The sequence below is a fragment of the Ciconia boyciana genome, chromosome 4 (genome assembly GCF_034638445.1).
Source record: "Ciconia boyciana chromosome 4, ASM3463844v1, whole genome shotgun sequence".
Lineage (NCBI taxonomy): Eukaryota > Metazoa > Chordata > Aves > Ciconiiformes > Ciconiidae > Ciconia > Ciconia boyciana.
The window spans coordinates 24,898,322-24,910,629 of record NC_132937.1 but is presented as its reverse complement, the minus strand read 5'-3'; the positions used below and the strand labels follow the sequence as shown (position 1 = coordinate 24,910,629).

At 36.8% G+C, this 12,308-nt stretch overlaps 1 protein-coding gene across 1 annotated transcript in view; it reads right to left on the bottom strand.

The window, feature by feature from the left end:
• Positions 1–12,308, bottom strand: part of SPEF2 (sperm flagellar 2) — a 45,559-nt gene that overhangs the window by 1,496 nt on the left and 31,755 nt on the right. The window contains exons 16-22 of the mRNA XM_072860896.1: positions 11,979–12,226; positions 9,463–9,571; positions 8,375–8,532; positions 6,021–6,160; positions 4,397–4,524; positions 4,152–4,290; positions 14–41 (exon numbers count right to left, since the gene is read on the bottom strand). Of these exons, the coding sequence (XP_072716997.1) occupies positions 14–41; positions 4,152–4,290; positions 4,397–4,524; positions 6,021–6,160; positions 8,375–8,532; positions 9,463–9,571; positions 11,979–12,226 (950 nt within the window). The remainder of the gene's footprint in view (positions 1–13; positions 42–4,151; positions 4,291–4,396; positions 4,525–6,020; positions 6,161–8,374; positions 8,533–9,462; positions 9,572–11,978; positions 12,227–12,308) is intronic.

The window sequence follows — 12,308 nt, the reverse complement described above, 5'->3', positions numbered from 1 at the left end:
CTTCTGTTATCACAGATATCCCAGAGAAGATCTCTTAGGTCCTAAAACACAAAATCAAATGTGAGAAATAACTATGAAAGAAAACTGAAATACCTTTTTTATATTTATTATTAAAAAAAATATTTTTTGCCTGTGCCTAAGGCATCTTCCCATTTGGGGTTTTTTGTTTATTGTTATAAATATCAAAGCCTGGTCAACACATCATGTGCTTAGAGAGAGCTGACAGAAAGTAGCTTTACAAGTATGCCAGAGAAAAGAATACAAAGGTATGAGATGAATGTGTAGGCTGCCTTGCTTTGCTCAGGCAGAGAAGAACTATCTAAGCTAGACAAGAACATGAGAATATGAATAGCTAAACTTCCAACTGCACCAACAATTTTGCACTTGAATGGTTTGCTAACAGATACACTTATAAGAAGAATACTCTAAGAGGATGTGCAATATGAAAAATTCTAAGGAAATTATGTTAGAGTTCAACTATTCTTCCAATTTGGATATCTCCATGCCATTTTTCTTTAACGGTCTTTACAACTAACGGCTCTTCAACTAGTGACTATATCTAATAGCAGCACTATGTAGCTCACTGACAGCACTGAAGACCTACTAAGCATACAAAGTGCATGCAAACCCTCTGTTCCCCATTGCCATCTCTGCACGGAAATAGTGTGACAGACCTCTATGTAATAAGAGGCAATGGGAAGAGAAGAGTGCTGTTAAATGCAGTGCTAAGGTAGGCTAAGATGAGCTGTCTTCTTGGGCTCCAAGCAGTTCTACCCCACCTGACGCGTTTTGGGATAAAGAGAAAAGGTGTTCCAGACTACTAGCCCTGCAAGGAGGAGCTTAGGCTCAGGTGATAAGTGATTCCATATTCGCCAGGTCTTGGTCTCAGCCTAATATGCAAGATCCTGTTTCTCTCCCCCCGTCCAAAGACTTCAGACAAATCCAGTTGTCCTCTATTGGACAAAAGCCACAGGGAAGCTGACAAATCAGTAGTCCTTGGGCTACCTAACACATCAGTGATGGCATAGATAGAAGTCAGCCAAGGGGAAGGCTATCAGATATTCATGGTTGTCCACACTGTAGGATATACACATAAAGATATGCTACTAAATAAAAAAAGATATAAGCATATAACTTATTTGTTTAGCAGTGGTGGGTTGACCTTGGCTGGCTACCAGGTGTCCACCAAGCTGCTCTATCACTCCCCCTCCTCACAGGACAGGGGGAGAAAATATGATGGAAAAGCTCGTGGGTCAAGATAATGATGGGGAGATCACTCACCCATTACCATCACGTGCAAAACAGGGTCGACTTGGGGAAATTAATTTAATTTATTGCCAATTAATAACAGAGCAGAATAGTGAGAAATAGAACAAACCTAAAAACACCTTTCCCCCACCCCTTCTTCTTCCCAGGCTCAAACGCACTCCTGACTCTTCTGCCTCCTGCCCCCCAAGTGGCGCAGGGAGGATGGGGAATGGAGGGAGTTGTGGTGAGTTCATTACATGTTGTCTTTGCCGCTCCTTCCTCCTCACACCCTTCCCCTGCTCCAGAGTGGGGTCCCTTTCATGGGATACAGTCCTTCATGGACTTCTCCAACGTGGGTCCTTCCCACGGGCTGCAGTTCTTCAAGAAATGCTCCAGCGTGGGTCCCCCATGGGCCACAGGTCCTGCCAGAAGACCCGCTCCTGCATGGGCTCCTCTCTACAGGCCACAGGTCCTGCCAGGAGCCTGCTCTGGTGTGGGGTCTCCACAGGCTGCTGCTCCCTTCAGGGCATGTCCACCTGCTCCAGTGTGGGGTCCTCCACAGGCTGCAGGATGGATATCTGCTTCAGTGTGGTCCTCCATGGGCTGCAGCAGAACAACCTGCATCACTGTGGTCTTCTCCACAGGCTGCAGGGGAATCTCTGCTCTGGTGCTCCGACCACCACCACCACCACCACCACCACCACCACCACCACCACCACCTTCTTCTTCTTCTTCTTCACTGACCTTGGTGACTGCATAGTTGTTTCTCTCACATTTTCTCACTCCTCTCACACCTGCAGTGCTTTTACGCTTTCTTAAATAGGCTATCAGAGGCACCACCACCGTCGCTGATTGGCTCAGCTTTGGCCCACAGCAGGTCCATCTTGGAGCCGGCTCACAGGGGCTCTGTTTGACATGGGGGCAGCCCCTGATGTCTTCTCACAGAAGCCACCTCTGCAGACCCTCTACTACCAAAACCTTGCCACATAAACCCAATACTATACAAACAAAAAAAATTGATGTTTTGTAAAAACTGATGTGCAGCTCTTTCCAATACCTTCCTGAAACACGTAAGGAGGAGCATTTTCTTCTTTGTCATCATGTTATTCAAGTCACAGTTTTGATTTACTGAAAGCAGTGAAGATAACTGGAGAGGGAGACAGTGAGGTATCTTCCTCTGGGAGAAGCTAAAAGCATGTTTTGTGTGTCTCTCTCTCTCCCACCACTCTTCCTCTTTTCAAAGTGAAGCAGCTTCTCTCTCCTTTCCTTGTACTTGGGTGAAAAAAAGAAAAAATGGATGCATGTGCTAAGTCCTCTCCTATCTGGAACAAGAGAATTAGTGGAACCAAATGACTGACCATGTTTGATGATAGCAATGGAGTGAGAGGGAAGTTGGAGAAACTGCTGAAAGAGAGTGTAACAAAGATGGGCTGCTGAAGTATTTTATCCACAGTGATTCTGAGTTTGGATCTTCAGGATGCCAAAGCCTTGTCCGCCCTTTGGGCTTTAGGCTTTTGAGGAATTTTTCACACATCATAAAATGGGGTGGATTTTTACATTTTCCAGTTGATATCAGAGAAATTTGGTTTCCAGGTTTCACAGCTGGTAGCTTCCAGCATGTATAGTGTTTCGGAAAGGGTCCAGCAGAGATGACAGATTTGAGCAGTCTGGGAAAGCTGAAAATGTTTCAGGAAAAACATTCCACAGATTATCACTCTTTTAATTTCCTCTCTCTCCTTTTCTAGCATCAAGGAAGGATAGATGAAAGAATTCTCACATTCAGGGAGATACAATGGGCAGGGCTTAAAAGCATAGAGGAAGTACCATCTCCACATTCACCCACAGGTCTGGGATCCACAAGGACTAGAATGGGTCATTCAGAAACAGAAATTCTGTAAATTATATATTTACTCCAAACTGCCTTACTTACTGTGCTTAGCCTTATCACGTATCTGACTGTCACTGCATCATATGGGACTATCACCTCCTCTTAACCTAATATGAAATGGACAATGTCAAACATGGATGTCTGAGTGAAAGGCCAAATATTTTAAATTTTAGCTTTCTAAAATATAGGACAGAAGATTCCAGTCTTTTTATAATTCCATTTAGTAGAAATTAGGAACATGGATGATGATTGATAATTCCTCTACTTCATTCCATTGAAATAATGTTACAGAAATGGAGGTCCAATGCTTTTTCCATCTCAGTGAATTCACCCATGATTCCACCAATGTTCCCTTCAACTAACGATGTTGCCAGTACTTTTTTTCCCCCTTTTCTGGGAGCATTTCCCAATATGATTTCAACTAAAAATCATGTCTGTTCTGAAATGGGAATCTGATAAATTCAAACATAGCTCCACTTCCTGCCTATGTTAAATCTGGCTCTGAACTTGTTTGGACCCTTATTGTTAAGATTTTTGTGAAGAACAACTCTCAGGACATGTATGACCTACCAAAGATCTACCTGAGTCAAAACATTTCAAAGAAATTCTCTGTACTTTGTATGAATGAGTTTTAGATATATTACCATATATCATTTATGGAAAAACTAAATGACTGCCAAGATTTGTTAGAATGTGATAGAAATGTCCGAACTTGTGAGTAAAATCTCTGAAAACCATAAAACGTAAAGAAAAAGAAAGAGAGAAATATTTATTTTACAATGTGCCAGAATACCACAGTATAACCTAAAAACAGAAGCAAGACATAAGAAAGATATGGCCAAAAACCAGAGAAATAACTGTGAAGAACACTTTATGTACAAGAGGAAATGAAATAGTTTAAGAGGACTGGTAAAAAGGAAAAAAATGTAAATAATAATATCATTCATGTTACATCGCGCTTGTATACAATGAAATAATACTTTAGGGTATATTTAAACTTTTGCCATTTACTTACAGTAACTCTTTGGTGTAGTTCTGCTTTTGTTTCCTCATCTTCTCGCAGATCATCAGCAATTGAATTAAAATCTGATTGCCACTGAGATACAAACTCCTGCTTACAATCTGGATGCTTCAAATAATCTTGGAATTTTTTTCTGTAAATTATGGTAAAAATAATTTTGGTGTTAAAAGACATATAGAATGCCACAGGGAAAATACAAAATACTAATATTAGTGTAATAAGCTACTATTTCTACTCACCTAACATCTGCTAAGTAATAAATCACAGAGTGCTGTTCATCCCTTAGACATCTAAGTATAGTTTTGATGGTATTCATATATGCATTTTCTACCATTTCCCAGTAAAGTACTAAAAAACCAGGTATCTCCTGTGAATTTTTTAAAAACATCAAAATTAATTGATATATTTCTTGGTAACCCATTTAGCTGTAGCATTAGCAAATATAAGAAAGATTATTTCATGAAATCATATTACTGACTTTTTTCCCATTATGTATTTCTTTTGATTTACAACTATTTACAACTGATTATAGACACTGTACCAACATATAGTTTATCCTGTGCATTTATTTGGAAAAAAGTGGCAGTACTCAAAATGAATGGGAAATTCCAGCAGGATACTCCAATATCTGTGGTTTTGGATATGCTCAAAACTAAGTGAAGATACTTAGTGAGTAGTTAAGTATCAAAATTTCATGGTACACAACTGTTCAAGCTGGTAAAAATCTAAGCTGACTGTCTAGTGTTGCAAAAGTGACATTTGACTGACTGACTGTCATGAAATGCAAAATAAAGCCCATGGTCAGAGGAAACCCAGCATATGCGAGCTAATTGCAGTCATGAAGGCAAAACTGGTAAATATTAGGAAAGGAATTACAGAGCAAAATACAAAGCACCATTATGCACCCTTCAAATCTACATCTTAAATACTGCATGCAATCTCAGCTCCCCATCTCAAAAAATTTACAGTAGAACTAGAACAGACAGACAGAAGGGCAAGAATTATGATTGAACATATGAACTGCTCCACATGAGGAGAGTTAAACAGATTATGACTGGATTAGAGAAGCAAAGCAACACTGAGCAAAATGAAGATGTAATAGATGCCTGTCACATCTTAAATACCTTCAGAAGGTGATTATAGAATTATTATTCATTGTATCTCACAATCCAAGAGCTAGGGTCATCAAATGACCCAAACAAACAACAGGTTTAAAGCAAAGAGACAGAAATATTTTTTCAGAATGAGCATAATTATACAGGCTATATCATGGAGACCAAAAAGTAAATTGCTTCAAAAAAAGCAACTAGACATAATCACAGAAGAAAAGTCTATTGAGAGCTACTAAACACAAAGATGCAGATATGCAGTCATCTCAGGAAACCCTTAAATTTCAGACCATTGGAAACTAGGAAGATGTCCTCGCGAAAACATGTTAGAAAAAGGTATCCTAGGAGAAAGATCAGTGCACATTCTCCCCATTCTTACATTCTTTCTACAAGATCCACAACTGTTCCTTGTCAGAGGCAGGAAACTGACCTAGTAAGTCCATGCTAGTATTTCATAATATTAAAAAGTATTATTATTTTGGCATCCATGTGCTATTCCTCATCATCATTGTGAAGAATTCAGAAAAGAACAATGATCAAAATTTTAAAGTGTGTTTCCTTATTTTATATATTTTAGTAGCAACTGTTATTTGCATTTTTAGATATTCATAATACAGTACTAGTGTATCTTTCATTGAAAAATATTGAAGAAAACAACATGCAATGAGACAAAAGGTTCAGGTAGAATATGCATTAAATACTGAGAAAAATATATACTTTGACATCTAAGACTTTTAATCACAAAAGAACGTACCTTGGGAAGTGGTTCATCTACATAAATCCATTCATCTGATCCTGGTTCAATTGGTGGTGGTGCCACAGGAATGGGAGGAAGCAGATCTCGATGTGTAACTGGTAAAAGCTTTTTTCCTGGTGATATTTCTTGAGCAGACCCTTGTATATGAATGTACAATTAGTACTTTCAAATGTATTTTAAGTATCAATAAACAGAATTAGACAACTACGCTACTCTGACAAATTCAGAATAACGGAACAGATTCAATATTTCATTACTTAGGTGTTGTTCATCAAAAAATATACTAATCAAATCAGTGATGCCATAGTTATAAAATCACTTTCCGGTTAAGCTTATATTTTAAAGGACTGATACTTTTCTAAAACCATCACTGTGAGAGAAGCAGGAGGATAATGAATTAGTATGTATGCATATGAAACAAATTCTTTATGAGGTAAACCAAGGCCAGTGGTCTTGGTACAATTCTGAGATTCACTATAACTATCATGATTTCAAGGATTCCCTGCTTAATGAAAGAACAGTTGTAAACACTTATAGCTTCCATGCTAGACTTGGGAAAGAGTGAATCAAGAAAAACAAACACTGAAGAAGAAACAAACAGATAAATTGAGCTAAATCTGGCCTAAGATGGAAAATACACCTTACTCTGAGGAGAAGCTGAGAAGTATGAAAGATGATGGATGGGAAAAAAGGAGACAGAAAAGATCATGTGGTAGAGAAAGAAACAACTGCTAAGCTACAGTATAGCAAAATAATACTGAATGTAGTTAGCAGCTTCAGAGCATGATTCAATGCTAGGATCTGAACTGACCTCGGGAAAGGTATCAGCATCTCCTCAGTGACCATAGAAGGATCCTACAACAACTAGATTTTTAAGTTAACATTAACTAACTGCTCAGAATCATGTGCATGAATTCTGGCCAGTTTTGCTGTGGATTTGCAAATATTCAAAGAAAATAAATAGGCTTGCATTAAACCACTGTTGTAACAGTCTTTTTTGTTTGAAAGAAGCTTAACATTTAAATAAAAGATGTGTTTTGTTTTACTTTAAGTGTGACAAATCTACCTCTGAAAAACACTGTCTTGCTGGGTGCTTCAATGGAAAAACTGCTATCATTCTCCTGATTTAAGTATATAAAAAGAACAAAACTATTTGCCACATAAAATATTCCAACTACTTCAGCTTCTGCTAAATATTTTGAGAACCTATCTCTGGATTTAGCTTTACCGTGTCACTCCCAGAATGCTACTGATGTCTGACTAATTAATATACATTTTCATACCTCTGTTCTGCTTATATAAACCTAATAGTGAAGGACAGCTTGGAATCTATCAACATAAATATGAAATTAGACATTTTTAACTGACCACAGGGATTATTTCTCCATAAGGAGTAAATAGTCCTTACAGTACTTCTACAACATAGCTGGATTCTAACCAGAAAACCTCAACTGCATTTGCATCAATAGGAATTTCACCATTGACTCCAGAAGGACTATGAATTATATCAAGCATATAAAAAAACAAATTCCAACCAGGTAGTTCTTTGAAAACGCTCCATCCAGTTTTCTGTCAGGTGTGATATTTCCAAGAATTTTTCATGGGCTGGAAACCTTGTGCAGGAGCAGTGGTCTAAACTTTTACTGTTAAGAGTGTTTTTCAAGCTAATACTTTTTTTTTTCTTTTCTGGTGGTAGAAGACACATCAAGACTTTCTTGTAATAATTATGAAGAAAAAACCTGGTTATTCGGAAGTCTACTAATCCTGGTTAACTTGATGCATCTTTTCCCCTGGATACTTCATCTTTTTTCCTTTTTTATTTTTAAATGATTCTTTCCTTTTGGGTGATTAAGAGGAAAAATGGAATAAAGATGCACCAAAACACATGTCAAAACCACTCCAAGTTATCCATGTTTTTAAGCTGCTGCTGATAAATGAATATATCTAGATAATGGCAAGTTAGTCTTTCTTATACCATTATGCTATCCCATACAGTGAAGATGCTAACTCTAATATTTAAACCAGGAAGAAAGGACTGAATGTAGTAATCCTTTACTTCATGGAATTTAAATAAATCAAATTTACACTTTCTTTTAAATATGTTAAAACTTTTCCTCAAATGATCTTTACAATTATGTGAAATTGGTCCATATCTGCTGAAAAGGTAAAAACACAACAGAAAAGTTCAAAGTTCTGGTGCAGTTATCACTAACTCACACATCGCTAAAGTTGTGCAGGGCCAGTGAAAATGTATGTTACCATATAGTTTTATTTATTAATTATTAGTATTAATTATAAAGAACAAACTCTTTTCTTACTGAATTGTAAAAATTAAGAACAGGAAAACTTACTTCTATTCTGTTTTTTGGCAATTTTGTCCATTAGAATTTCCTTCACTGTTTCACACACGAGACTTTCTTCTGTCTCTGCATTGACTTTCACTAGAATATTTTGATGGACTGAAAACCATTTCTCTAATTTTGGCCACGTGTCTAGAAAGCCTGAAATTCTACAAAAAGCATATTAAAGTATAAAATTAAAATATAACTAATGGAAAATAAAACATTTTCCTGAATTAATACAGAAAAGAAAAAGCAGACCATCTAATTTAATACTAGAACAAATCCAGGCAATATTTTTTGCAAAATAATACTCCATCTGCATCAACCCCTTCATTCTCAACATATGAAAAGTTTCAAAATCCTGCTGCTAACTAGTCTTATATATTTTTTACTCTTTCTTATCACAAGCTAAACGTACTTTCTTATATCACAACTGAAACAATAATAATAAAAAATATAATAGTCTGAAATACTTAATAGTATCAAATATTTAGAAACAAAACTTGGTCTTGATTTTGCTCTTTATGTAAAGTTAAACATCTAATGATTCAATAAAAATACAAAACATCTAATGATTCAATAAACATTCAATAACAACATTCGATTAAAAAAATTCAATAAAAAATACAAAATGTCTAATGAATCAATAAAAAATACAAAACAAAAAAACCCAAACATATATTTTTATAAATGTAAAAGTGGAAGATACCATTTTAGAAAATCTGTAACTCAAATCAAGTGTATTTCACTCAAGGGCAGTCACATGATGGATGACATACCTCAGATATATGTATGCATAAATACATATATATACATATATGTATATGTATGGTTCATGCAATATATATCTGAAAAAGAAATTCTCCTTGGAAGAATACCTTGGAAAAGCAAAACACAAAACACAATTCTTATCTTCTAGGATTATTTATATTGTGCCAAAAATGAAAGTACTCTTTAGGTTCCACGTTAAGGAAACTCCTAAGTACATTCTTAACATTAGGCATGTCAGTACTATCATGGGTCACATATGAGATTCAGATTAATTACATGCCTAAACATCTGTCTGAAGCAACTTTTTTGTACTTCATATAACATACCTATGTAGGACCTGGTCCCTGGCTAAGTCAATCTTCTCTTCTAGGATTTCAGCATCCGAATTTTGATTGTTGGTTTCCTGTTCACTTTGAGATGACTTTGATTTATCTGCTGTGTGGAAAAGAGCGTATATGAGCATATATTGAAAAAGGCAATTATGCAGTTAGATATTCACCTGAAGTAAGTTAATTATTAAAAGAAAAATTTCAGTGTCCCTTGATCTTACGTTTCTTCATTTAAAAATTGGGTACTAAACTTCCTAAAAGAAAGGAGAAGTCAGAGAAAATCATAGAAATATAAAATGAAGCTGGAAAGGACCTAAAGACAGTGTCTTGCCTCTCCCCTATTTAAATGCATAGCCAATTATAGCACTAACATTTCCTGATGGATGCTTTGCAGTCATAGAAATCTCCAGTTGTAGAGAGGGAGCATTCCTATGGGTGGACTATTTCAGGCTTATCTGTTCTAAGGGTTAGAAGGTATTTTCCCAGTCTAATCTGAATCTTCCTTGAAGTAACTACTCCTTTACACAACAATGGTCAGATATTCCACTGCATCAGAAGACAAGGTATTCTCTGTCTCTCTGAGTCTCCTCTAAATTTAAAAAAAACCTTTAATTTAACCCTTAAACCCTTTTTTTAAAGGCTTCTGATTTTTTTATTGTTCTTTTGACTCTTTCTATCCCCATATAACATCTCATGAAATAAATTCTGTTTGGATTTCTGAGATTATATCATGTATTATCACATTTTCAAAGTGTTTTGGCAACACAAGGCCTTTAAATTAACAAGAATTTCAAGTGCCTATACATTTATCTTCACCACATTGTCAGCAGAAGCTCTAATGATTTTGCCTCATCCTCACTTCTACCTATACGTAAAAGCTAAAGGTTAATGGTGCTTTAATTCAAGCCATGTGCCACTTAAGTGTTACAGTGAAAACAATAAAGAGGAGTCTCCTTAAAATGTGGACAACATGGGACATATTCATGAAAATAACTTATGTTTCGCCAAGGTGAGTAAGGGCAATTAAAAATGCGTGGTCTGGAAGTGAAACAGCCCTCAAAAAGCCTTTGATGCCTTTGCCTTTGTTGGCCAGAATTAACAATTTCTGATTGTTCACTGACTAACTGAAGACAAGACAAAGGCAATAATCAATAGGGAATGAACTTTGGCACTCCCAGGGAATGAATGTTGGCACATCCCTTTACCCTCATCCTTCATCCTTTTCCACATGTGTCCGCTGGAGAAAAATAACTATTTACACATACTCATTTGTAATGAGGCATATTTCTGCATCTGTTGTAACTTGTGTTTTTTCCAGCTGCTGTTTTATGCCTAATACCAGCCACTGTGCTATCTTGGCTCCAGTGAGAATTCAGTACAAATACAAACAAGCATATACACATGCTCTTGCGCACTTCTGATCTGCCTTTGACTGAAACAAATAAATCTATTCGAAATAATCTGGAAGCAATTAAGGTGATAATGCACAATTAATGAAAGTGATACTGTGAGATGTAGAGAAATTGTGCATTAATGATATTTGGCTCCAATAAGTACAATTTACAGGTATATCTGGTAAATAATGTTTGGAATTAATGTGTTACTTTTTTCTAGTCATGTACTTTTAGACAGCTAAAGTTAAAAGGGGGCTTATAAATGGAGAAGAAAGCTGTCAAGAAATCTGTCCTGGTTTCAGCTGAGATGGAGTTAATTTTCTTTATAGTGGCTGGTATGGGGCTGTGTTTTGGATTTGTGCTGAGAATTTGGACGTTGAGATTTGTGCTGAGAATTTGGATGTGTTTTGGATTTGTGCTGAGGATTTGTGCTGTTGATAATACAGAGATGTTCTAGTTGTTGCTGCACTAGTCAAGGACTTTTCAGCTTCCCGTGCTCTGCCAGGTGCACAAGAAGCTGGGAGGGGATACAGCCAGGAGAGTTGATCCAAACTGACCAAAGGGCTATTCCATACCACATGACGTCATGCTCAGTATATAAAGCTGGGGAAGAAGAAGGAAGGGGGGGACATTTGGATTGATGGTGTTTGTCTTCCCAAGTAACTGTTACGCATGATGGAGCCCTGCTTTCCTGGAGATGGCTGAACACCTGCCTGCCCATGGGAAGTAGTGAATGAATTCCTTGCTTTGCTTTGCTTGCGTGCGCGGCTTTTGCTTTACCTATTAAACTGTTTTTATCTCAACCCTCGAGTTTTCTTACTTTTACTCTTCTGATTCTCTCCCCCATCCTACTGAGGGGGAGTGAGCGAGCAGCTGCGTGGTGCTTAGTTGCCAGCTGGGGCTAAACCATGACAAAATCTAAACAATTTCTAATTTAATAATTGTCAGAGGAAAGTATAGATACTATATAATTAGCATTTTTAATTAAAATATGCAACTTGCTATTATGTTGCAAAGTACTCACAATTTAGTTATTTCAGTATTATAACAATCTTTACATTCCCCATACATCAGAATGTGCCTGTCATTTTACTTTGTTAAAAGTAGTTGGAAACTTACACTTCAAGTTAGCCACACGTTTCAGTACCACAGTGTCTGAAATATCCAATAATATAGAAAGATCAAATGCAGGTGAGGTAACAGGAGGCTTGTTAGGGGCTCTGGGATCTGTAACAAGTGATAGCTTTCCAGAATTTGCATCTTTTGCTTCTGGATCAATCCCTGTATAGGCTTTTTCAAATAGCTTTGCCTGAGTAATTGTCATTGGAAACCCATCAACAATCCACCCCTTCTCTGGTGGTGTTTGGCTAAAAGTAAATGAAGAAAACAGAATTATACAGTGAATTGACAGCATAATCATAACACCTAAAGAAGAGCTTGCCTTAGCAG